This window comes from Thunnus albacares, chromosome 5 (assembly GCF_914725855.1).
Source record: "Thunnus albacares chromosome 5, fThuAlb1.1, whole genome shotgun sequence".
NCBI classification, from domain to species: domain Eukaryota; kingdom Metazoa; phylum Chordata; class Actinopteri; order Scombriformes; family Scombridae; genus Thunnus; species Thunnus albacares.
The window spans coordinates 13,490,724-13,514,583 of NC_058110.1; the positions used below are offsets into that span (position 1 = coordinate 13,490,724).

At 40.0% G+C, this 23,860-nt stretch overlaps 2 protein-coding genes across 10 annotated transcripts in view; one reads left to right on the forward strand and one right to left on the reverse strand.

Annotated features, from left to right (window-relative positions):
* Window positions 1-22,578, reverse strand: part of espn (espin) — a 48,672-nt gene extending 26,094 nt beyond the window's left edge. For 2 of the 5 annotated variants that reach the window (XM_044350789.1, XM_044350784.1), the window contains exons 1-7: window positions 21,317-22,577; window positions 18,339-18,532; window positions 8,145-8,331; window positions 7,569-7,751; window positions 6,256-6,387; window positions 4,028-4,283; window positions 3,160-3,440 (exon numbers count right to left, since the gene is read on the reverse strand). In XM_044350789.1, coding sequence (XP_044206724.1) covers window positions 3,160-3,440; window positions 4,028-4,283; window positions 6,256-6,387; window positions 7,569-7,751; window positions 8,145-8,331; window positions 18,339-18,532; window positions 21,317-21,616 — 1,533 coding nt within the window. In that variant the 5' untranslated portion in view covers window positions 21,617-22,577. Of the gene's footprint in view, window positions 1-3,159; window positions 3,441-4,027; window positions 4,284-6,255; window positions 6,388-7,568; window positions 7,752-8,144; window positions 8,332-18,338; window positions 18,533-21,316 lie in introns of all 5 variants that reach the window. The other 3 variants (XM_044350785.1, XM_044350787.1, XM_044350788.1) reach the window with 3 other exon arrangements.
* The window catches only part of acot7 (acyl-CoA thioesterase 7), a 131,225-nt gene that overhangs the window by 22,916 nt on the left and 84,449 nt on the right, over window positions 1-23,860 (forward strand). The gene's annotated exons all lie outside the window — the stretch shown is intronic.

Consider the following 23,860-nt stretch of genomic DNA (forward strand, 5'->3'; position numbering starts at 1 on the left):
CAATCTATGGATACATTATCTTATTGCAAAAATCCTCATTTACTAGTCATTCCTTTTTTCCAACAAAAGTGCAAAAATGTTGTGCAAATGTGAAAAAGGAAGCCCTGTATATTTTCAAAAATCAAAAAGGTGGGAAATACACGCAGTCATCATAGCAAAATGTATAGCTAATTTGCCTTTCAAATCTAAGGACCAGCTCAGACTTACTTTCATTTACATTTTGATGCTTACCGATATCACTTCTCACGAAATCCAGACAAGAGCCTCAGACGTCAAGCAGATGTCCAATGTTACCGTAAGTGGAAATAATTGACAACTGACCCCTGACCTCTCACCACCTTTGTGGTGTCATGTTCTGAGTTCTTATAAGCCTGTTTAGTTTTGTTGACTCATGTCAGCTGTCAAAGAAATGGTCCCTGAGCGCTCGTCAGGAGGGAGAGTAATGTGAGCAGGGGAGTGCTACAGATGGTTTGATTGTCATCCTCCAGGGAGGTGGGCCAACAACAGTAAATGTACAAAGCATTTTAGCTGCTCCCTCCCATCCCTCACACAGACATACACACACAGACACCCTTTTTTCCCATTATATGGATCCGTCTGTCAGCATAAAGTCACTGTTATGTATTGTTCGCGTTATCAGAGGTTGTTTAGCATGGCTGTGGTTTGATATTGTTCACCGCATTTGCATGTGGTTTTGCAAAAGCCTCTGATTATTAATATAAGTAAAAAGTTACACGTATTCTTTACAACAACCCATTAAAACAAAGTACACAGAGAGCACGTAATTAAAACATGACAATAAAATGCAACAAATTCATTGTCCAATCATCCAGCAGCTCGAACAGCTTCTGAACCTGGAGATATAAAAAATACGCAAAGAAACTTAAAATATCTGCAGCACAACCTTCTACATGACATCACTGGTTTAAATAAAGCTTTCTTTCTCCTCTTAACACCTTACCTTAACGTTAACAATCCTCTCCTGGAGCTCTCCTCCAGTCTCGACAGAGCCGCAGCCACAAAGCCCCGCAGAGCACAGAGAGTAGCTGTCACCAGATCCAAAGCGTCACCTCCTCTCCGCTCAGCGCTACGCCTGTCACTCTACCTGCCCTCTCACTTTACCCAAAGGCCTCATCAATAACCTATCGCGCAGACTTCAGCAGTAGCAATGATGTCACCAACAGCACGCAGACCAACCACTCCCCAACCCTGCCCAGTGCTTCTTATGCAAAACAAAAAGACCTAGGTGCTGCCCTCACCAAGGCAGAAACACATGGCAGAAAATGTTCTAATCGCGGTCTAAACAGTAAAAAACGTGAGATTCAAAGCAGTTATTTGTTTGGTTGCATCACACGACACATTTGACTTGAGTCAAAGCAAATACAGACAAATGAGGTGACCTAAGCGGATGCAGAGGAAACGTACACAAGTCGCAAATGAAAGAAATCACCTGAAACTTCCTTCACTTACAACTGCTTTCAACAGGTTTCCTACACTGTCTGACAATGACTAAACAATAAGAGTGTGAAATAAATTTTCTACACACGAAACTCTAATACATCTACAGGTTGTCAGACTGGTGCATCTGATCAGCTGTTTCCCTGGATGAGGTTAATGTTCTCTGTTACTGTGGCGCCCAGAGTAGATCGTTTTTTCCAATGTATACAATATGGTGCACACTGATCTTAATTGTGTGTGTGTGTGTGTGTGTGTTTGTGTGTGTGTGCCTGCATGTGTTCCAGAGAGAGGCTGATGTTAAATTGTTAAAGAGGGCACGCCCCGGGCTCGTCACCTGGGTTCAGAGAGAAGGGGCGGCACTAATTAAAAACTCTCCCCTACATGACTGATGGCGCATGCGTCCACACACATACATACAGACATCACCCTAAGGACTATTGCGACAGGACACTATGGTTACCTGTGGACTTTATAACAGCTAACAACAACTGAATTTGCATAGCAGCATTTATACAACAAAGCCTCTTTCTTTCTCTAATAGCTTGGACATAGAAATAGATCTTCCCGCAGCTCAGCCGACTATGCTGCACTTCTGCTTTTAGATGAAAGACGTGCAGTACTGTCAACCTTTAACTTTATTTCAGACATTTTTTTGCGACTAGTATGCTTGCAGAAATTAAAGCAATAATTACAAAGAAAAACTCCCAAAGTTAATATGGAGGATTTCCAAATATTGCACATTTTTGGTGTCTCTGGTTGAAACTAAAGCGACCTTCATAAGACTGGACAGAAACTTGTCTATCATCATACTGGAATATATAGTAACAACCAAGATATAAATGCTTCATGAGGTGAAAGTGATCACTCAGATTAGTTATCTTTGTCATAATTACAATGTTCCCTGAGCAAGTCAATTGCAATTTAATTATAATTTCAACTTCACATTCAGTATTAATGTCCTTCACAGAAGTATCGAACCACCAGAAACACCAGAAGCAGCACTGAAACTAATGTTGATGCCAGTTTTAATTGTTGCTGCTTGACAGCTCCTGAAACTCACTTTTGAGTGATCTGCGGCCAGATTAATTACTGGAATTAACATCAAACCCATCACAACAACCATAGTGTGTCAACCCAGAGGCCCGCCTCAGTAATGAGCATGTTCGTTAGTCTCGTTAGCCATGCTAACACAATAACATCATTGTGGGCACAAAGACAAGACACATTGTTATGGAGGAGCAAAAGCTCAACTGATGAGGCACAAGGGGAAAATGCAGCTCATGATTTCTCAAACAATTTATCCCAAACACCCTGGTTCTTCTGCTTCTTTAGGATTGTTCCATATCATTCATCATGCCGTGGCTTATATAGCTACAGTTTTGGTAAAATAAAGTGGGTATATTTGAGCAACAATAACTTACTGTAGGTAATATACTGCCATGTGCTGTGAATCATCCCATGTAGGAAAAAGTAGGAATGCTTGTCTTTATGCTACAAATAAGCCAGAGGGTGACGCACTACTTACTATTTCTGCATAGCAGAGACAGTCGATGGACATGCACAGATAATGATCCAAATAAAAAAAGATCATTTGAGATCATCTCCCTCTAGATGAGGAAATGTTTGCACAGCTCTGAGGTTCGTCTTGCAAACTGCTTCATCTTTTGAGCTCATGCAGGAGCTCACCTCCACTGTCCCTACCTCCTTATTGCTGGTGTTGTCCACATGCCGCAAGTTGCTTTTCACCTTCAGAAACTCAGCTGATGACGGCTCCTGAGGGGGCTGTGGTGCTGGGAAGCTCGGGGGTGGAGGAGGCATCGGGGGAGACTGTGGGGGAGGCGGCGGCGGATAGGTTGGCGGTGGCGGGAGCTTCTGGGCGGCATCAGCAGGTGTCTCGTTCTTCTTGGGCATGTCAGAGCCAATGTCCGGGTTTAGCATGTCCATGTACGCCTGCATGTCTGATATGGCTGACTCTGATGCACCTGTGACAAAGATACAGCACACGTAGGCATGTTTAATGTAGACTGACTCCCATATGAACCTGAACATGGTGTACCCGCCAATTTAGATGAACAAAACAAAGCATTCAGAAAACTTTCAACATTTACTTCATTTGTTTTTCTTAATACATGACAGTTACTCTAATAATGATCCACACCTCCATCCAAATCAACTATCTGCACACAGACCACTAGGGTGCAGTAGCAGTATAGAAAGCACCTGTGGCATAAAACAAAAGAATGAAAACTGCTGCATGTTGTCAGCACTTCAGTAAATAGCTGAGGGTTCCACCATTGCTGCGGGCATGTATTTGCGATTTGGCAAAGTTGGATTAAGGATTCACGGCTAAATAACTGAAGACAGCAAGGCTTGTTTCAGCCCACATTCTGACTATGAGCTGATAAAAAAAAATACATCTGAACTTGACTGTTAAGCTCATCAGCACTTGATATTTCAATTTAGAAAAAGAATTATGCGTAATTTGGATTTAATATAAGTCACTGTATCAGTTCACCTTTGAAAGCTTAAATGTAAGGAGTTTATTATTTTTACTACTTGCATTGCGGACCTGTGTGTGCGACTGTGTTCAGCTGAGCAGACGGGCTTCGTGACGTTGTTAAGCTGCTCCTCTTCTCCCCAGTGCTGGACTGGCTGGAGTTGGCTGAGTCGTAGTTGGACAGCGAGCTGGATGGTGAACCAATGTCAAAGTGTGCTGCCTGGCTGGCAGGGGGCATGGTGGTGTTTGGAGACGAGAGGCCTGAGTCCGGCTGCTTGTACTCGAGGTCTGTTGAGGGGTCCCGGGACAAAACACGGTGTTCCACACTCTGTCAGAGGAATGCAGTTCATGAATACAAGCATCATTATACTGTATCTGTTTTGTTGAACTGTTCGATATGTGGATATCATTTTCACATTCGAAATGAAAACAAAACAATCTATTGAATCATTCTGAATTAATTCATCATCACTGAAATATGTCCTTTCATTTCATTCATCATTTCTTAAATCCCACGACCTCTGGGTCCCTGGTGACTTACATGAGGAGAACAGCATTATGAGTTTAATTACTGCACACTAATGAAACATCTCACAGCTGATCAAAAAGGCTCTGGGGCCCTCTGCTTTTCCCACAACGCAGGACTCAGTTGGCTGAATGTCCCACATGGGAATGAGAACAAGGGAGGGAAATATGTTTCTCACACCCTGCAGTGTGGAGGAGTTATTATTCTACCGGCCACTTGGGTGTTTCAGAGGATTGAGCCACGAGGGGCCATTGTATGTCAAGTGTTACTACCTCTAGTAATTATCTGAGAAAAACTGATGTTAGTCAAGGGACACTTCGGCTCAGCGACAGCTATTTTGTTGATGCAGTATACATGTCCGTTTTTTAAGGCTGCTTTTTGGCTTTGGGGCCAAACCAAATAAGAACAGGAATTATTAGAATATTTAAATACTGTTGTTGACTAATACTGCGCACAATATGAAATACAGTTTGGACATGGAACATGTTGTCACTAAAGCAGACATGGTAACTCATAATCTAATTCAGAGTCTGATGAAGTAGAAGTTGACCATTTGTGCTACTGAAGGAACAAATACTGTATGTTTCCTTGTTTTGACCTGTAAGAGTAGAGCTCCCATTGGCCCAATTAGTGTCTGAAAATGTAAAAACACATCGGTAAGACATGCTGTGCCCCCAGGTTTGATAAGAATCTGACCAGCAATGTCTGAAATATTGTGCAATCCTTCAAGAAACATTATAGCAGCTTAAGGGTTGCAGGTATGTGGAAATCCAATAAGTGGAGTCTGAGATATTGTTCATGACGTACAAATAATTAAATGTTGTATTATCCTGAATGTTGATATTATTAGATATAAAACTCTTCACTGAATCCAGCTGAAATCACAGATTGCTATAACAAAGGGTCTATATAGGCTTAATGCACAACTTCCTTCCTTGAGTAGATATTAAAAACCTTATTTTTTTCTTACTTATGGCATATTTTTCTAAGTTTCAGTTCATACTGGAGCCTAACTGGCTGAGTTAGGAGAAACTCCTGAAAATAAGGAGCGTGTCAGTCCAAACTTTAGGACTCCTACGTTTTTGACCTGCTCACTCACAGCCATGCGCTGCAGGGAATGCTCCTCATCACATCAACGTTTTGGAAAACTACAATGATAGTGAACCTTTAACAGTATATATGATTGCGGGTGAGTTAATAAGGATCCAGTTAGCTCATTAACATGTTGAAACAATCCAATAACTCAGGAGATGATGGTTTGCACAACTTGGAATATCTCAGACATCTGTTAGGATTATTCATGAAACCAAAAATGGTTTCTCAGACTGCACTTTGTTTTATAATTCATTAAATAACACCAACTGCATTAAATAAAAAAAGCTGATTTCACAGCCAGTAAAATAGGTGTGGTGCACACATTACCCTCAAAAGAATGAAGATTTTTTCCTCAACTGGACAAAAGTTGCAAAATAGTTGACAAAATATCTAGAATATAAGATATATACAAGATTTGTTAATAAGATCTGTCAATCAAATTTAATTTGTTCCTCATGCTCCTGTGTATTGAATATTTTATTTGACGTTCACTGACAGACAGGTCACCTGTCAACAAATCACTGTAGAGATAGTGAATATGTTTATTCATGAAACAGGATGTCATTCATAGCAACAGGCTCAATCCCAGCCAAGTTTCCCTCAGCTGCTTTGTGAATAGCTCTTAAGAGGAGGCTCAGGTACAGCCCCAGGACATGTAGGGCACAGCTGTGTCTCTTACCATGTTCTCCACAGTGCGCAGATACTTGGCACACTGGGAATGGCCGTTGTATTCAGCCAGGTCTGCTGCTGTGAAGCCGTCCTGGTCCCTGATGCCCAGATCCACCCCATTGACCACGAGGATCTGACAGCACTTGAGAGTGACATGAAAGAGACAGATAATTAGTTCTGCGGAAACCTTGTGAAACCTTGTCTCTGGTCAAGCTTTATCACTGTTTGTGACAGTAAATATCAACTCTGTACATACAGGCTTTTCCAGAATAATAATGACGTACCGTTAAAAACTTGTCCAATTAAAGGCATGATTAACTGCAGGGGAATACAACTAAAAAAATATCAGTAGCATCACTTTAATTCAGTATAAAAGGCAGACTCACTGTACCATATAAACTACCTGTTCTGTTTTTATATTATATTTACACTGGTACCATAATTCAAACTTTAATAACATTCCTTACTACATTTGAATTAGTCATCACATCCTCACTGAGCATAAGAAGATGTGAAATTTTGCCTGATTCTTCACTGATCATCTCATTCAAAGACTGCTCATAAATCACTATTAAAGAAGACAGAAAATTACCACATTAACAGCAGATTACTTAGTGTATGATTGTAATGCTTTACTTAATGATGGAGGAAACCTTCATCTATTCTAGCACAAAGCATGGCTGTCTTGTAATCAAAAGAATCATAAAAACTGTTTCAAACATCTGTTACGAAACCCTGTCAAGTGCCAGGTGAAAGCCAGGCTAAGCTCGTTGTTCTCAGATTGAGCAAGCTTTGTGTTCCCATATTGACTCATGTTTGTGTTTGCGTCTTAAAAATGTTCTCTCCAGTTCAAAACTTGAGCAAACACCTTGTAAGTCAGGGTTTGGGTCAATTTAAACTCCTCTTCTGCAATGTAAATGTCAGAAAAAATATGAAATTTCTCCATGTTTAATATATCAAGCTTGTGCTGACACAGCTAACTGACAAGACTCGGATACCACAAAACATTAGTCAAAATAGTAGGTTGGAGTGGGGGCAAAACCATTAAACCATTCATTCAAAATAGATGGCTTAGTGTGAAACCCAGTGTGGATGGATGGATATGTAAGCACATGATATGAATATGGTGTACTGGAGAGTGTTGCATCTTGTAATCACTTCAGGAAAATGACGCAGCTCCTCTTTCTCTGGTGACTAAAGAACTTTTCCAGTACCATACTGTACCAGAAAGAAGAGCTTTATTTACCTGTATTGTATTTTACTGTTAATTCTAGTTTGACTCTGTGCATTACATTAGAAAAAAAATAAGACACAAGCACTCACCTCTAGTTCACCATTCTCTGCGGCGTCATGAAGGGGCGTTCCTCCCCAGTTGTCAGTGACAATCTCGCCGCCGTGCAGCAGCAGCCAGCTGAGCACCTTTGCGTGACCACGACTGGCTGCAAAGTGCATGGCCGTGGCCCCGTCACCATCCCTGTCTGTCAGGCTGATCTCTGTGAAACTCATCTACAAGAGGGAGGACAGCAACACAAGTTATAGTCATCTTCTATTATCTTAATGAAGGTTTTCAGTTGCATTTGCAGTTAAATTTTAAATATGTGCTTTTTAGACAATTTATTTATAAAATATGATTTTGAATGATCAAAAAAGCCAAATCACGCTCCAGTTTTTCTGGTGTTAGGAAGCATAATTTTAGATATGCAGTGGATAGACTACTTGAAGTAGTTACAGCACTTATCATAAAATATCTGACTGCATTACTTACATATTCTCAGATTTAAGTAAATATATATATAAATATACAATTCAGTAAGTATGGTATGTGGGTCTAGAAATAGATCAGTGTACTTGATGTTGTTTTCAAGATTTGATCTATAGGATCTTAACATTCCAACATACCAGCCAGACTATGACAGTATTATGGCCCATCTGGGCTGCAGCATGCAGAGGTGTCATCCCATCGTTGGCTCTGATGCTCGGATCTGCCCCACAATCCTTAGCCAGTAATTGGACGACCTCCAGATGACCCTCCTGGCAGGCCAGGTAGAGCGGTGTGGCACCATTCTTAGTTTGGGAGTTGACAATGCTGTAGGGAAATTAAGCAGTATGATAAATAAGAGAGGCCATGGAAACCAGATTTCTAATAAAGAGGCTGTATGTCGCAGCCTGTCCTCTCTTTGTCTCTTAAATTTGAATGGTCGGATAGAAACAAAATCAATGTAGAGTTGATTGTTCCCCGATTGTGAACATACAACATACAAGTCTGCTGAAAATAAACCAGATTGGTGACATCCATACATGCTGACACCCAAAAGAGTTCTATATAATTTTACAATCTATAAAATGGATAGTGAATCTATGTGTAATTCACTGTGGTTTCAGATATGTGATGGATTCAGCTTTACAGTTTCATGGTACAAACAGGACTGACTGGATACGGGTTTGTTTAATATCATGTCCAGACCCACAGTTGCAGTGGAACATAAATACTTGTGGTCATCAACATTTTTTTCTTATTATTTATTATTATTTATAGAGTATCTCAAAAGCAAACGAAGCAATGAAAATCTATAATTAATTTTATGTACATTCAGTATACTGTATATATATTTTAAACAGAATTCAAGCATTGATTATTTGCAGTAATCTTCCTTTAAGGCTTAATAAAGACTAAAAAACAAGGAGAGCTTGGGTTTCAAATGACAATGTGACATGTAAATTGAATGCAAAACTATTACACAGAGCCTGCCAAAAGAAACAAAACACTATTTTACTTCTGTGTTTGAGTCTGAAATAGGTGACATTTACTTAGATTATCCATTATGTCTCATTTATAATTACAGTTTGTGCTTACAATGAAAATTGGCCATTTTATGCTTAAATAGAAAATCCAAAACTTGAAGTGTTTCCCCTGGCTTCAGTTTTCAGCGCAAGAGTATGAGACTGTGAAAGTATTCTGAAGCATTGACTGTATATAAATATGGACAACACATCTCCACTTCCTACCGTGATGCAAAGTGAAGCAAAGTGAAAATACAGACGTGACTGAAATTATTGGTACCTTTGCATTTTATTAAAATAGTGCACTATTTACCCCGAACAGTGTTGAAATTAAAAGATATTTTTATATCTATGCATGTCTATGTTTGGTTTGCAGTGGAACAAAACAAAAAAGTTGTGAAAATAACTGAATTCATGCTTATTCTACAAAGACATTCTAAAATAGCCTGGACAAAATTATTGGTACCCTTTAGAAGTTGTAAGAAATAATTGATTTGTAGTGATACTTTAAGCAGACTATTGTGTTTAAATTAGTATCACAGGTGTTTTCAATCTTCTAATCACTCATGCAGCCAGTTTAAAAGGAGAAAATTACTCCCTCTGCTATTTTGAGCCACTGTTTGCATCACATTGAACATGGAAAACAGAAGGAAAACTAGACGGTGGTCTGAAGACCAAAAAAAGGTAATAGCCAAGCATGGTCAACGTAAAGGTTACAAGACCATCTCCAAAGAGCTTGATGTTCCTGTGACCACTGTTGCCAATATTATTTAGTTTAAGTTTAAGGCCCATGGAACTGTAGCCAACATCTCTGGACGTGTTCACAAGAGGAAAATTGGTCTGAGATTGAACTGAAGGATTGCTCGAATGGTTGAGAAAGAACCAAGGAAAACTTCAATACAGATCCAAGCTGATCTTCAAGTTTAAGGTACAATAGTTTCAAGTCACATCATCCATCGCTGTCTGAATGAAAATGGGCTCCATGGTAGAAGACCCCACTTTTAAGAGGGAGACACAAAACTTGGCGAAATGCATGTTCCTTCTGGGAGAATGTGCTTTTGACAGATGAAACAAAATTAGAGCTTTTTAGTAAATCACACCAACCCTATGTTTACAGAAGAAACAATGAAGCCTTCAAAGAAAAGAACACCGTGAAACATGGAGGAGGCTCAGTGATGTTTCGGGGTTGCTTTGCTACGTCAGGCACTGGGTGCCTTGAATCTGTGCAGGGCACAATGAAATCAGAAGACTATCATGGCATTTTGGGGTGAAACATACAGCTCAGTGTCAGAGAGCTATGTCTTACATACATACATACATACATACATCAAAATGCACCCAAGAGTGGATAAGAAGAAAATGTTGGACCATTCTGAAGTGGCCTGCAATGAATCCTGATCTGAATCCCATTGAACATCTGTGGAAAGAGCTGAAATTTGCAGTTGGGAGACAGCAGCCATTAAACCTGAGTGAACTGGAGCAGTTTACTCAAGAAGAGTGGGTTGAACGACCAGTGGAGAAGGTAGAAACCTTATTCAGAGTTACAGAAAGTGCTTGACTCCAGTTATTGCCTCCAAAGGCTTTGCTACAAAATATTAGGTTAAGGGTGCCAGTATTTTTGGCCATTTTCATTTGTTTTATTGTATTAAATAATATGTTACGTTGTAAATCAAAAGCAAAGTTTCAGTTATATTAAATGTGAAATAAAGAATGATGGATACCATATATTTCTGTCAGTTTCAACTTAATACAGAGAAAATTTAGTTTTTTTAGAAAAAGGTGGAAGGGTACCAATATTTCGGCCCCATCTGTATGTTGTTGCCGGGAGCTGCCATTTTGCTTGTATGATGTCATTTGGAGCCAGAGTCTGCACCATGGATGTATAATAAGAGCTGGATAGGGCGCCACCGCTCAGCATTGCAGCCAATTTTTCCCAGTGGTCACTCGTGGTATTGCAGCGAAAAATCTCCCTGCCGCCCAAAAAGCATTTTCCCCCCAGACCGCCATTGTAAAAGAGACGTCTGTAAAACTGTTGACAGGACGCCTCAAAGTGCAAACAACGTCAATTATGACTCTTTCTATTATGAACTTTTGATCCATGGAGGTTTTATATTTGTTAAACTTTCCTCGAGCCGAGAAAAGCGATTTAAAAATCTGTGACATCATCACAATTTAAAGTCTATGGGCCGAGCGGGAACTCGCAGGTGGGGCCAGTGGGGGAAACACTACTGCGCATATTCAGTGGGCCGCACAATGCGGAAGCAAACCCGGAAGCTAGAAACTTTTTTTGGCATATGCGCCAGGCAAGCAATTCCTGTAGGACTGAATGAGCACCATTCGGTATCCAGCTCTTATAATACATCCATGGTCTGTGCAGTAGAGTCAGGCAGCGGGATGACGGCCTGTGGGACACGCCCCCTCAGCCCTCCCACCGCCTGACAGAAGGTTTGAGAGCGGCTGTCACAGCTGTCAATCATGACCCCCTTTTTATATCGTCAAATAATTAATTAAAAACAATCTTATCAGAAAAATGAGCACTTGAACATAATTCAGTGTGTTAGAGGTACTTAAAATGACAAAAGCCATCTTTGGGAAAAATGTATTTGAAATGCACTTTGATTTTTTAGTTTGGCTCATGTCCCATCCGCATGGAGGGGGCGGGATTTATGACCTATACTGCAACCAGCCACCAGGGGGCGACTGAGATATTTTGGCTTCACTTTTGAGCAGCTGTCATGTCATCCATATTTATATACAGTCAGTGGTCTGAAGGCAACAGGTAACTGTGACAGGAAAACATGCCTTTGTCAATGTCAACATACGGCTGTTCGGAAAGCAGACAGTTGTGACGCTGAGCCAAATCCTGGTCTCTTTATTTCCAAAGGCCCTTAGCCACACCTCCCATGCAAAAGCTCATCCAATGCCTGTATCTCTCCTTGTCCCAGATCTTTTCAGTCACAGCGGGAGGTCAGTGAGTGAGCGGGCACTTCCCCTCTAAATCCCATAAGGTCGTGCTTTATTTGGATGCTGACAAATGAGCAATGAGTCTCCTAAGAGGATTATCACTCCACTGGCTTTGCCCAACTTGCTTTGTGCTTAACGCAGGTCTGCCAGTGGCCAAGACGGACTAAGTAGATGACGAGGAGGAGTAGAGAAGGTGAGGCAAATGAGAGGCAGGGCTTAAGTGGACGGGTGGATCCTGTAGACACAAAACATGACCCTGCCAAGCTTTCCCTCTAAAGGATGTGGCTCAAAGCCAACACTCTACTGACTAAAGACCCCATCTTAAGGTACCATGTGGGTCTGAGCTCTCAGAAAAGAGATACACATTCTTAAAATAACATCTTCTAGGGAAATTGTTGGTATCCAAAATAAATTTAGTCAGACAACTCTGAGGCATAGGGTTGTCTTGGAGGCAAACATTAGAGTAAACAATGGAGGCCTGTTTGGGTGATCTAGGGAAAAGTTCTAAGTAAAAACAAGCACATCGTAAATATTTCACAATATGAAGGGGAAGTAATCTGGAGTTCTATCATCAGGAAGTGGACAGACAGGTTTAATTATTCATGAGTGTAACCAAAGTGGGATGATGTTCACCTGTGCAGTGGGGTCTATGTCAGAGAGAACCTTACATTTGTCATTAATCCTAACCACAAACATTGTGAGAGTGACAAACTCCAGTGTGTTCGAGGTAAGATGGATATGATTCTAACAAAGCACAAACTGCCTCTGTCACAACTGTCCAAAGTGAAGAGGCTTGAACACTCTCCACTAAAGAAGTGCTGTTGGAGAAGAGGTGTAGATTTCATAGTGCTGAGAAAGAGGTTAGCCTTGTGTGACGACACAGCTAGCAAGTGGCACAAAGGGCAAAACCTCGCCAATCACTTTGTCACTCAAAAAGAAAAACACACACTCCGAAGTAGCAGACATTTGATATATTTCTAGTTCAGCTCCGATGAGTAATTTACCTCAGTAATTGTCTGTACACTGTCCCCTCCCTTCCCCCCACGTACATGATAACAAAGACCAAGGTTATCTTCATTACAAGCAAAGTAATTGATGTCACACTAATGGTCTTCTTGCCTGATAAAAGCTCAATGGCTATTCCTGTCTAAATAATGAATGTTGTGGGAGAATTTATACACTTTATTTAGCAATGTGACCTAGATATCTTGTGTTTGCAATTTTGAAAGTTGTTATATATTCCATCATGTAAATCTACTGATTACATGATGTGCAGCTCCTATGTAGATCTAATGTGTTAGGCTATAGTTGTTGACAGCAGAGCCCCAAAACATTAACATTAAAACACAGACCTGTAGAGCCACAAAGGCATTTGATGTGGTCAAAAATGTTCGGTACTTTCCAACTGAAGCTATACATCATCAAAACTAGATAAAACAGCCTTGTCTTCACTTTAATGCTCATATATAACAATTTTATCAGATGAGTTTCTCAGCCTGGAGAGAAATGTATAATCCTTCACTTTAAGAATTGCACATCCAAGGTTTTAACATGACAACAACACTCTTACAAAGTGTGCAGTTGTTATACTGTGGGCTCTTTGCCCAAAAGCATTTCATTATGGCATGTTGGATTGTGTTTTGTGAGTTTAAACCTTGTGTTGTGAAACGGAACGGAAAAGGGATTTTATCCAACTTGTAGCAAGAAGTTTTGTGAGAAGATTTGTGCTGAAGAAAATGCATGCGGCTCAGCTCTTGGCTTGGTGAAACACACACCTATTTACCCCTTGCTTTCCATGTGTCTTTACTTAATTCCAAAAACCTCACTTAAGAACTACTTTAAACAACTCAAAGCTAAAGAGAACACTGATTAAACCTGTTTGTGGGCTGCTACACTGATACACAATAGCCATAACAACCAAAATGACCTTCAGGGAAGAAGTAAGAAGGCCCTCGTATCCTGAGAAAATACTTGTAGTGTTAGTGTTTAGCATTCTGTGTAATGAGTCCACCTTTAGACAGGTAACTTTCTAGAATATCCTAATGCGGAGGTCTACCCTTCTCAACTGCATGTTGGAATTATGGCTTGGCCAAAGATCTTAATCTGTGCTAATTGATTGCATAACCTGTCTGTAGCCTCTCTCCCCTTTTCTCTCTCTCTCATTCATTCAGTCTTTTGTGTACCAAGGCTATCAGTGGAGGAACAGCACATGAGCCTGTTGGTTTTGCTTCAGGAGGATGGATGGGCGAACAAGCTGACAATTCAGATGTGGCTTATAAATCTAACAAACACTACAATGTCTGGAAACAGAGCCACATCTGTGCTGCGCCAGTCGTACCACAAAAAGACTGTGATCGCTTAATGACTAGAAGATTGCAGACATTTGAATACTGCAGCAGTTTATGGTTACACCTCCTCCTGAGTGCTTGTCCTCACTTCACAGAGGACTTTTGGGAAACTCATTTGCTATGTTGCATTTGTAACAATTTTATCCAAACAAAATAACAATACAATAAAAAAAAATACAACTGCTACCATCTCAATGGGTATTGCAAGTACATTTAAACCAATACTGGCCTTTTATATATATTTATATATTTCAATAAAATTCTTACCCAGCCAATGAATAGATATAGTAATGGTAGTTTTAGCGTTTAGGTAGTTTTAGTTTTAGTGCTCTGAATGCTGTAAACCTCTGTAGATATGGAGATGGAGTGGGGTAAGATTAGGTGAAGATGTAAACTTGAACCCTCAAACTAGACCACCAGCCTCCAAAAGTCTATCTGTCAAAACCTAGGGGGACGTATTCAGTTTGTTTTCAGTTTTAAGCTGTGTAAGCGTTAACAGCGTGAAATACAACACAAAACAGATTGTACCACTTGTAAAGAAACTTATTGTCACAGTCAAGTTTGTAAATGACAGAGAGGGTAATGCTGCAACCAAATAATGCAAGAAATGACTTCAAATGTAGTTTGTGTTGTTTGTTTACTGTTTACTACCTGTTAATGTATCTACTATTACCTCTGTGTAGCATTATGTTTTACTGTCATTAGGCTGCCAGTTACTAAAGTGATGGTGTAAGAGAGGGGGTCATGTTATCCTTGTGATTTCTCAACTGGAACAAACTCTGAGCCATCCAATTACCTCTTAAAACTCACTGATACAAATTTGCGGCTTGTAATAAACCCTGAAACAAGAATGCTATCTCCCTGCTGCAAAGTTCCTTTCTAAACAATGCCTGAGGCTGGTGACCAGAAAGAAGCCCGTCTATTCAAACGGGTTTGTTTTCCTCATTATCTTATCGCCGGTTGGCGCTACTGTGTGTCACCGTGGAGATGGTGGTAAACAGCAACCGTGGGAGGGGTGGAGGAGAAGAGTGAATGGGGCCCAGCTATCAGGGAGCTACCGTGTCCCTGGGGCTCATTAAATTTTCAGCAGCTATGCACCTGTCTGGGCTGCAACTAGACAATATTGGAGGTGTAGAGCGCAAGGTTAGGACAAGCTGCTCGTCCTGCTAAAGTCATCAAAGTCAAAGCAATTCAACAAACAACACTGTTAAGTTTTGAGACTATATCATAAATGATTTACATTTCTATTTCTTTATGACAGCAGTGAATGATTGCTGTTGATAGCTGAAGTAGACACCAGCACAGAGAACATCCATCAGCTCAACAGTTATCTCCATATTTTCCTTTTTTATTCTTTTACATCACCAGACAGGTGCTGCTATCAATAATGCTAAACAGAAAAACCTAGTAGTCTTAACATTACCATAATATTATCCAGTGGGATCTGTTCATGTGTTGAATTCACTTTAATATATAGACTAAAATAGAAACAACTAATTTAAGTTTTAGAAGCATTCATTACTTGTCACTTTCAGCAGGAAGGCATGATCAACCAACAGCCATACTGAGACGTCACTGAGCAAGTCTCTGAGCTCTACACTGTATGTGTCGTTAAATGCATTTGAATGTAGTGCGATGCAGCCACATTTAAGAAGAACAGTGTCTTTAGAAGAACAACAGCTAGACCATTCTCTCAAAGTGTTTATTCCAGTGACTGTAAGTGTTACTGTTACTGCTTCCTGAGGAAATTGTGCATTTAGAATACTTTCACATTAGCTGAGAAACGGGTTAATGCTCTGGAATTGGATCACAGTTACATATTACAGAATATACATGGCGCTGAAATGCTGTAGGTCACACATAACTGGCTAATTAACAGATAGGTAGTCCACTCGCCTACTTGGCAATGTCATACACAAAATCCCTGTGAATACTTTTTTAGAAATATATTCACATGGGTTTGATGATAATACACTTGAAATTCAAAATATACATGTAACTGCAATTCACAATGGGAATGCAGCATATTACCTGTTTTCTCATATTTAAACTCAGTTTGACGCTACGTGTGCACCAAATCTGACCTTTCTACACTTTGAACTTAACAGTAATACCAACTTTCAGACATTTGGTCAAACTTTTATATGAGCTGTTGAATACTAAGGCTTTGGTGCTGCCAAATCTGCACTTAAATTGCTGCATCATGATCACACATCTTATCACAATCAAACTCGACCTCTCTGGTTTGCCGTACAAAAGCTGTGCTGACTGAAATGAGAGTGCAGTGACCCTAACCCCGCTTCCCTTTTTACTATGTAATACCTGTCCTGCAAATGACCTGGTCGCTCTGTATAACGAGTCTGTGGTGATAGTTTGTGCTCACTCTGTCTTTCCAGCTCTGTGCAATCAGTGTTGTGTCTTAGAAAAGACAACTCAGTCTTCCTAATGCCTTACGCGTGTCCATGGCGATCATATGAGCGGGTGTTATCTCTACAGGGCACAGGTGGGTCTGACACAGCACTGATTAGGGATGATATCCGTCGAGGGGTAATCACACAAACACACACCTACCTAATTTAGTAATACACAGCACAATCTGACAACACAAATATTAGATCACACACACTTACTTGACTGACATGGCACTCACAGCACCCATAGACATCATTCTAGATGTATTACATAAGCAGCACATGGGGGGTTATTGTAGTGTGCAGTATTTTGCGAAAAGTAAACCACTTAGAGGTTTTTTTCTAAATGGGATTTAAACTGGTAATTAGATTGCCACACCGGTATCAAAAAAGCAAAGTTCAGGTTGATCCCCACCAGTGCCAGTGGGTACTGTAAATACTACCTAAAGTATGAGCCTATCAAATGACTAAAACTCTGGCTGCGGTGTTTCTGAATTGTTTGGTTCAGTAACTCATTAGAAAGAAGAGTTGACTTGAAATCTGGTCATTTACCAATGTCAACCTTTTAAATTGCCAACAAAGTTAAATCTGAATCTGAACAGTGGATCCACTCTGAACTGCTTCAGTTACAAACAGTATGACATTATATATTTGCTGTTTGTCCTAACTTTGTGTCACACCTGTTGATACTGTATGTAAAGCTATTACTTTTAAAGATGCAGCTTGACTTTCTCACTCATTTACTGCTGTGCGTTTTGTGGGATGATTTAGTCTGTTTACTTAAAATCTTGACGTAACTCAGTGTCCTCCTAACTTGTAGTTATTTTTTAATTAAATTTGGAGTTCACAGTTTCAGTAACACATATTAAAATGTCTTCGAGTAGGTGGAACAGTTACTAATCACAGAGGATTGGGAATGAATGAAAAGGTGAGGACTGAAAGTACCTTCTAGAGACCAACAGATTTTTAGCACTGATCAGTTGGATGCTCAACATCACAGCATTGTGTATTACTAATGTTACGCTTCGTTTGAAAAAGATATATTTGTATAAAACCTTGTAGAATAGGTGTTGAATAGGTGTTTTTAGACACACAATCAATGACACCTTGTAGCAGTCTGTGCTCGGCCTGCATTAAGGCAGTTCATGGACATGTCAACCAAAAAGTGCCTGTCAAAGGTGCAGTGTAGAATTTAGTGGCATCAAGCAGAATGGACTTGGCACAGAGGCCGCCATGTTGCACCACCATGTTTCTACTGTAGCCCAGAACAGACAAACCAAGCACTGCCTCTAGAGAGGGACTTTTGCATTTTTCGCAGCCACCGTAGGTTCTCCTACACACTTGGAAGGGGAGGGGTATTCAGTTGTTTGCAATCTGTAACCTCACTGCTAGATGCCACTAAATCCTGCACATTGGTCCTTTAAGGAAGTAATTTGCATTCCCTGCCCAAAATTTACCAAATTAAGTCACTGTAAGACAACAGAAAGAAGGAATCGACAGCTTTGAAATCATAGTTAGCTCATATTTCGAAAACGGTGAAAGAAAGCTTACAGACCACTGCAAAGAGAAAACCACCATGCAGCTCTTACTTTGGGCTGTGCCCCAGTAACAATCGGAGAGAGGGCAGGTCTCCCTTGGCAGCTGCATAGTGAAGGGGTAGGGCGCCTGCATCGGTGGTGGCCCCGGGGTCCACCTCCCCACTCTTCAGCAACCATTCGGTGATCTCATGGTGACTGAAGCGGGATGCAAGGTGGAGAACAGTGGCACCAGAACTGTCCCTGTCCTAGAAAACAAAGAAGGAATAGAGCTGAAATTTATGGGTTTCGCAAGTAAATTTCCTGTTATTATTTCTCAATAAAAAAAGAACAAAATGTAAGATCTAAAATACTTTCATTGTGTAAAGAAGCAGAATCTAAAGTTACAGTGTTTTTGTGCTGTATCCTCCTGTAGAAGCCAGCAGTCACTCTGATTTGACATTATAAAATTACAATATATATTTTTAGGAAGTGGTACCCAGCAAATTCCATTCAATTCAACAGACCAGAGTTATGTTAGTAGGCTGCTGCCACTCAACTACAGTAGTCAGATATGATGTCTTCATTTTGGGAAATAATAAGGTTATTATTGGCTACGTTGTTGTAGTATTTACTGTTGAAATTAATGAAAAAGGAATCGGTCACACAACTTTCTGTGCTGTATGAGATGAATGGTTCATATTCCTTTTTCCATAAAGGTTCATGTTTAATTTATGTTTCATATACAGAAGCTTTAAATTATTTAAATGGTTAACTGTTTAATGCTCAAAGCTCTGATTTTCTGAAATATATATGGAACCTTCACAATTTACAAGAGTAGCAGGCTGAAAGGAAATGAGTCCTTGCTTGACACGTAAAATAAAAGAAAACTGACCACACACACAACATCGTTCATGAAATAAATAAAATTTAATATATCATTGGGCTTCTAACTGGCTTAATTTCTAAGCAACACAGACTGATGATTGCACCTACACCTGCAGTACAATCAGCAGAGCCAGAAAAGAGAATCTGAAAGGTCCCGGAAACTAAAATCACATATCTGTCACAACTAAAGTGGTTAATGATTAAAAATTTGTATATTTGTACAAATGCCTACATATTATTATTTGAATAATATGTTAACTCTCTGATTCGACCTTGACTGAAACAAGACATCACTTTACAGCCTCTATGTCCCTTTAAAACTTGTGTTTACCTCTAACATACTATTATTTTTTGTGTCTAGAGGTGAAACAACAGCTAACACGGAAAAGAAATAGAATTGCATATACATGCTTTCAGTTGGAGAGGAAAGTGTGGTTTTTTTGGTTAGATGTTTATTAATGCTTATCAACTAAGAAGCTGCATCTGTAGTCTGAGGCAGCAGAGTGCCTTAAATTAACATCATTAACATCAGATATAATCAGGATCAGAGTGCAATAACAAAGCAAAAGACACAATGATGAAAACTGGAAGCCAGCACTGACCACTTATCAAGTAGATTGCCAGTACTAGTGGTAACTGATAGGTTTCACTAAATGTCAGCCAAGTATCTTATCAGTTGGTGTCGTGGGGCGCTCTTTGTTGCTCTTCTGCGGTTGGTCAGGCAGCCCTCAAAAGTAATGGACACAGTAAGTAGATGGAAGAGCTCTTATTACTACTTCAAATTTAGAATCACAGATTACATGAGGTCAGATCGAGTGCCTGATTGACTCAGGTTTTGTACTTGTGTTTGTGCTGTCTGAATTATTTTTGAGTTAGAGGAGAAAACTTAATGTGGGTCAGCAAAGTTGTTTATCGTGATTAGCACTGTTGCCTCATATACCAACAAGGTCTTGAGGATGAGTCTGTCTGTGTGGAGTTTGCATAGTCTCCATATATATACATGGGTTTCCTCCTACAGTCACAAAGACATGCAGATTAGGGGAACAGGAGTGTCTAAGTTGCCGGTAAATGAATGTGTATGTGTGATGACCTTTGAAGAGAGGACTCTGCCTCTCATGGTAGGATGCAGCATACTCTGAAGTTTAAGCAGGTGTAGAAAATGGATGGATAGTCACAATACAGGTACTGATAAATACTGTATTAGGTTTGGGTTGAATACGTGAAGACATTTAGAGAACATTATAGTACAACACTACTGTATTACAGCTTTTACTAAGACTCCTTCAAAGTTCCTGCTGCATTCCTTCCCTGCTGTGAATACTTTGCATCTTACCAGCAGGGAAATGAGGTAATTGAGTCATAGGGGATCATAAGGTTTAATCCATCATGTGAAAGTTTAACCATACTTCTTGCCAAACATTAGCCCACTATCACATCAAACTACACTGACATTATGTGGGGTTTTTTGTTCCCTTTCTGATGTACTGTACCTTTCTTTATAATGGATGTTCAATTTGCAAATCCAGTTTTGCATACTTCATTATCATGAGAACATGAGCAACAAGACAAAAGCCACAAACTTCAAAGGGGAATATTAACATTGTAGTGCATTGTAAATGCCCTGACAATGATAGTATTTTTACGTGTACTGAAGTTTTTCTCTATTCATATAGATTTTAATGTTAGTGTTATGCTACCTTTCAACATATCTAAATGTCTGGATGAGGAAATCTGAATGAGGATTTCTTCTCTTTGAAAGGGACCAGTGTAGAGCCAGTCTAGTCACCATTCATTTTTGAATGTTTGAATCACCAAACCGATAAAGGTTGCCTGTAATGAAACGTATCTCTGAGTTTATTCTACAAGATGTGTCCACCTGCCTTGAGGAACAACTAAAACACACGAACAATTTAATTGTAGTGATGAAATATGATGATCTAAATGCTGTTTCCTAAACTTTCTCACTTCTGTGTGTAAGGATATATTAGAAATGTACTTTTTAAACATGAGAAAACACTGACATCCCAGATCTAACCTCAGCCGGAGAGGTGAAAATGTGGTTTGGGTGATGGAAGGTGAGGCAGAGCTGAGAGATGGCAGTCAGGTCAGAGGAAATTGCATTAGGCAACAGTCTACTACACTCCACTATTGACCAAGTCACTCACCTCTGGCCGACATCCACCCTGGGTCAGCAGCCACTGTAAGCAGGCCAAGTTGCCGGTGGCTGCTGCGTCATGCGCCGGGCTCGCCCCGTTGTTAGCCAGGCAGTTGCCCGGCAGTCCTGCCTCCTCCACCAGGAAGCGCAGGCAGGTCAGTTTCCCTGCCCGGGCTGCGTGGTGGACCGGTGAGGCTCCTAGCACATCCTTCACATCGCTGGTTAGCGCCTTTGCCGCTAATTGCACTTTCAGAGCCTGCACGTCGCCTTGCCTTGCGGCGAGCAGCGTCCTGTCCCCCTCCACCACCATGACTGCCGCAGACTGGACGACTCCTTCCTTCGGTAGCCTGAGTTGAGCCCGATCGGTTCACCGTGTGGCTGGGGTCAGCATTGTCCCCTTTGAAGCGTCAGTTCATCTCAGTCACCCGATTAACTTAGTAGGAAAGCTCAGTTATCGCTCCACATCTTTCAGAGCCAAATGGTCAAACGCAAGATCCGTTATCCTTCACAAGCTGCACATTTTAATACGCGACTTTTTTACATGTTGAAATAAAACTCCGTTTTTGTTTATCTGAGTGTTAAACTAACCTGCTGTCTATGTTTTGCCCGATGATGTGACCCAGTTATCCGCTTCTTTTCTCTCTGACGCCCGCAGGATGCTGAACACCTGTTGCACAAGCGCCGCACCAGGATATTTGTTTTTTTTTTTGTGTACCACTAAACTACTTTTGTTTATTTCGTTTGTTCAAATAGTTTCCTAATAACTAAACGCGTGTCATGTGCTTCAGAGAATATTCCGCAGTATTTTTCTTCCTATAGCAGATGGCGACATGGGACTGAGCGCTTGTTAAATAATCCATCAGGGGGAGGATCAGTGAGCCTGTTACAGGTTGTTGCTTTCTGGAAATCGGCTCAGAAGTTAAAGGCGCAGTGCGACCAGGCTACTTAAAAGTGTGAGCATAGTCCAACAGAGAAAGTTACACAACTGTGGTGGGGGGTGTTAGTCAAGTATAGACCGTGGCTATGAACTACTCCAGCGATGGAGTTTTTGAACACACGCCCAGTCCTGTTTGCATACAGCATTAATTTTACATATGGCAGTGAAATCAGCATCACTGGACACCTACTGTTTGCATACTGAAGAGGTCCATCTGGTGGCCTTTTGGAAAACTGAGCTTCTGAAAAATAATACTTGTGTTTTGGTATGTGTATGTTAAGTGACGTATTGTAGTTAGCAAGTTTCTTGCTGTGGAGATTGAACATGCTAATCCATACTGTCTGTACAGTAGTAACAAGTCCTCCAAATTAAACACCTTGGAGCTAAAACAGTCTGATCAACATAATCAATCTTCTATTAAACTGTCAATATAATAGTTAATTATAAATGATGGTTGAGTAATAATTGCTTATGTAGCTGAAAAAGAGATTCATGTTTTCTATTTTATACTGAGCCAGAAGGCTTATTTATCACAATTTTATATAGTTATCGCTAAAACTGATAGCATCAGTTTGAAGTTTCTGGTTGCGGTTACAGACAATCTCTGAACTTTATGTATAACGGTGAAGAACCTCTTAAACTTTTAGCACTTTGTTGATTGTTGCTCTCTGTTCTTGTTGTTTATGGTATTTCTTATGCACTTGCTCATTCTTTTTACATTTACTTTAATAATTATATGTTAAAAACAAACACACAAACAAAACCTGTCTAGTGCTCTTTCTCATTGTACCTGGTCAGCTACTTGAGAATTAATGCAGCTCTTTCTGAGTCACTGTCCTCTAACACTTGATTGTAAGTCACTTTGGATAAAAACATCTCCCAAATGACTAAATGTAAGAAATGAAGACCAGATAATAACTATACAGTTGATGGACTGTCAATATTTTGAACAAGTTACTTCTGGGTGATGAAAATATTTTAATAGCAATGTTTGATTGTGATGTGTGCAATGATGGAAAGTAACTGAGGTCTTATTTACTATAATGAAATACAATTTTTAGGTGCTTGTCCTTGAGTATTTCAATTTTATGCAACTTTATAGAAATATTGCACTTTTTACTGCACTACATTTATCTGTAAATCTGTAACTATAGTCGCTTTGCAGATTAAGATTTTATATACAAAAAACATGATCAGCCTCTAAAATACAATGTTTAGTCAGAGCTTAAACAGTATATTAAGTAGTTCATGTTACTGTAGTCGGCCCTCAACCAACTACATGTTCATGCTTCTGTAACAGTAATCCAATAAAGTAATAGGATATATACTCTGAATGGGACCATTCTGCAGACTTTTGATAGCCTACTGCTGATCATACTTGTGTACTATTACTTTATAACACTTTGAATGCAGGACTTTTCTCATGACAAAGTACATTTGGACTGCAGTGTTGGTACTTTTTCTTAAGTAAATGATCTGAATCTACTTTTTTCTACTGGATAAGTAGAAAAATCAAGCCTACAAGTCAGTTACTGTCAGCTGTGATGTTTCTCACTGCATTATGTTAAAATGAACCACACACATTAGGATCTTAGCTTGGTTTGATCCTGTCTTGAA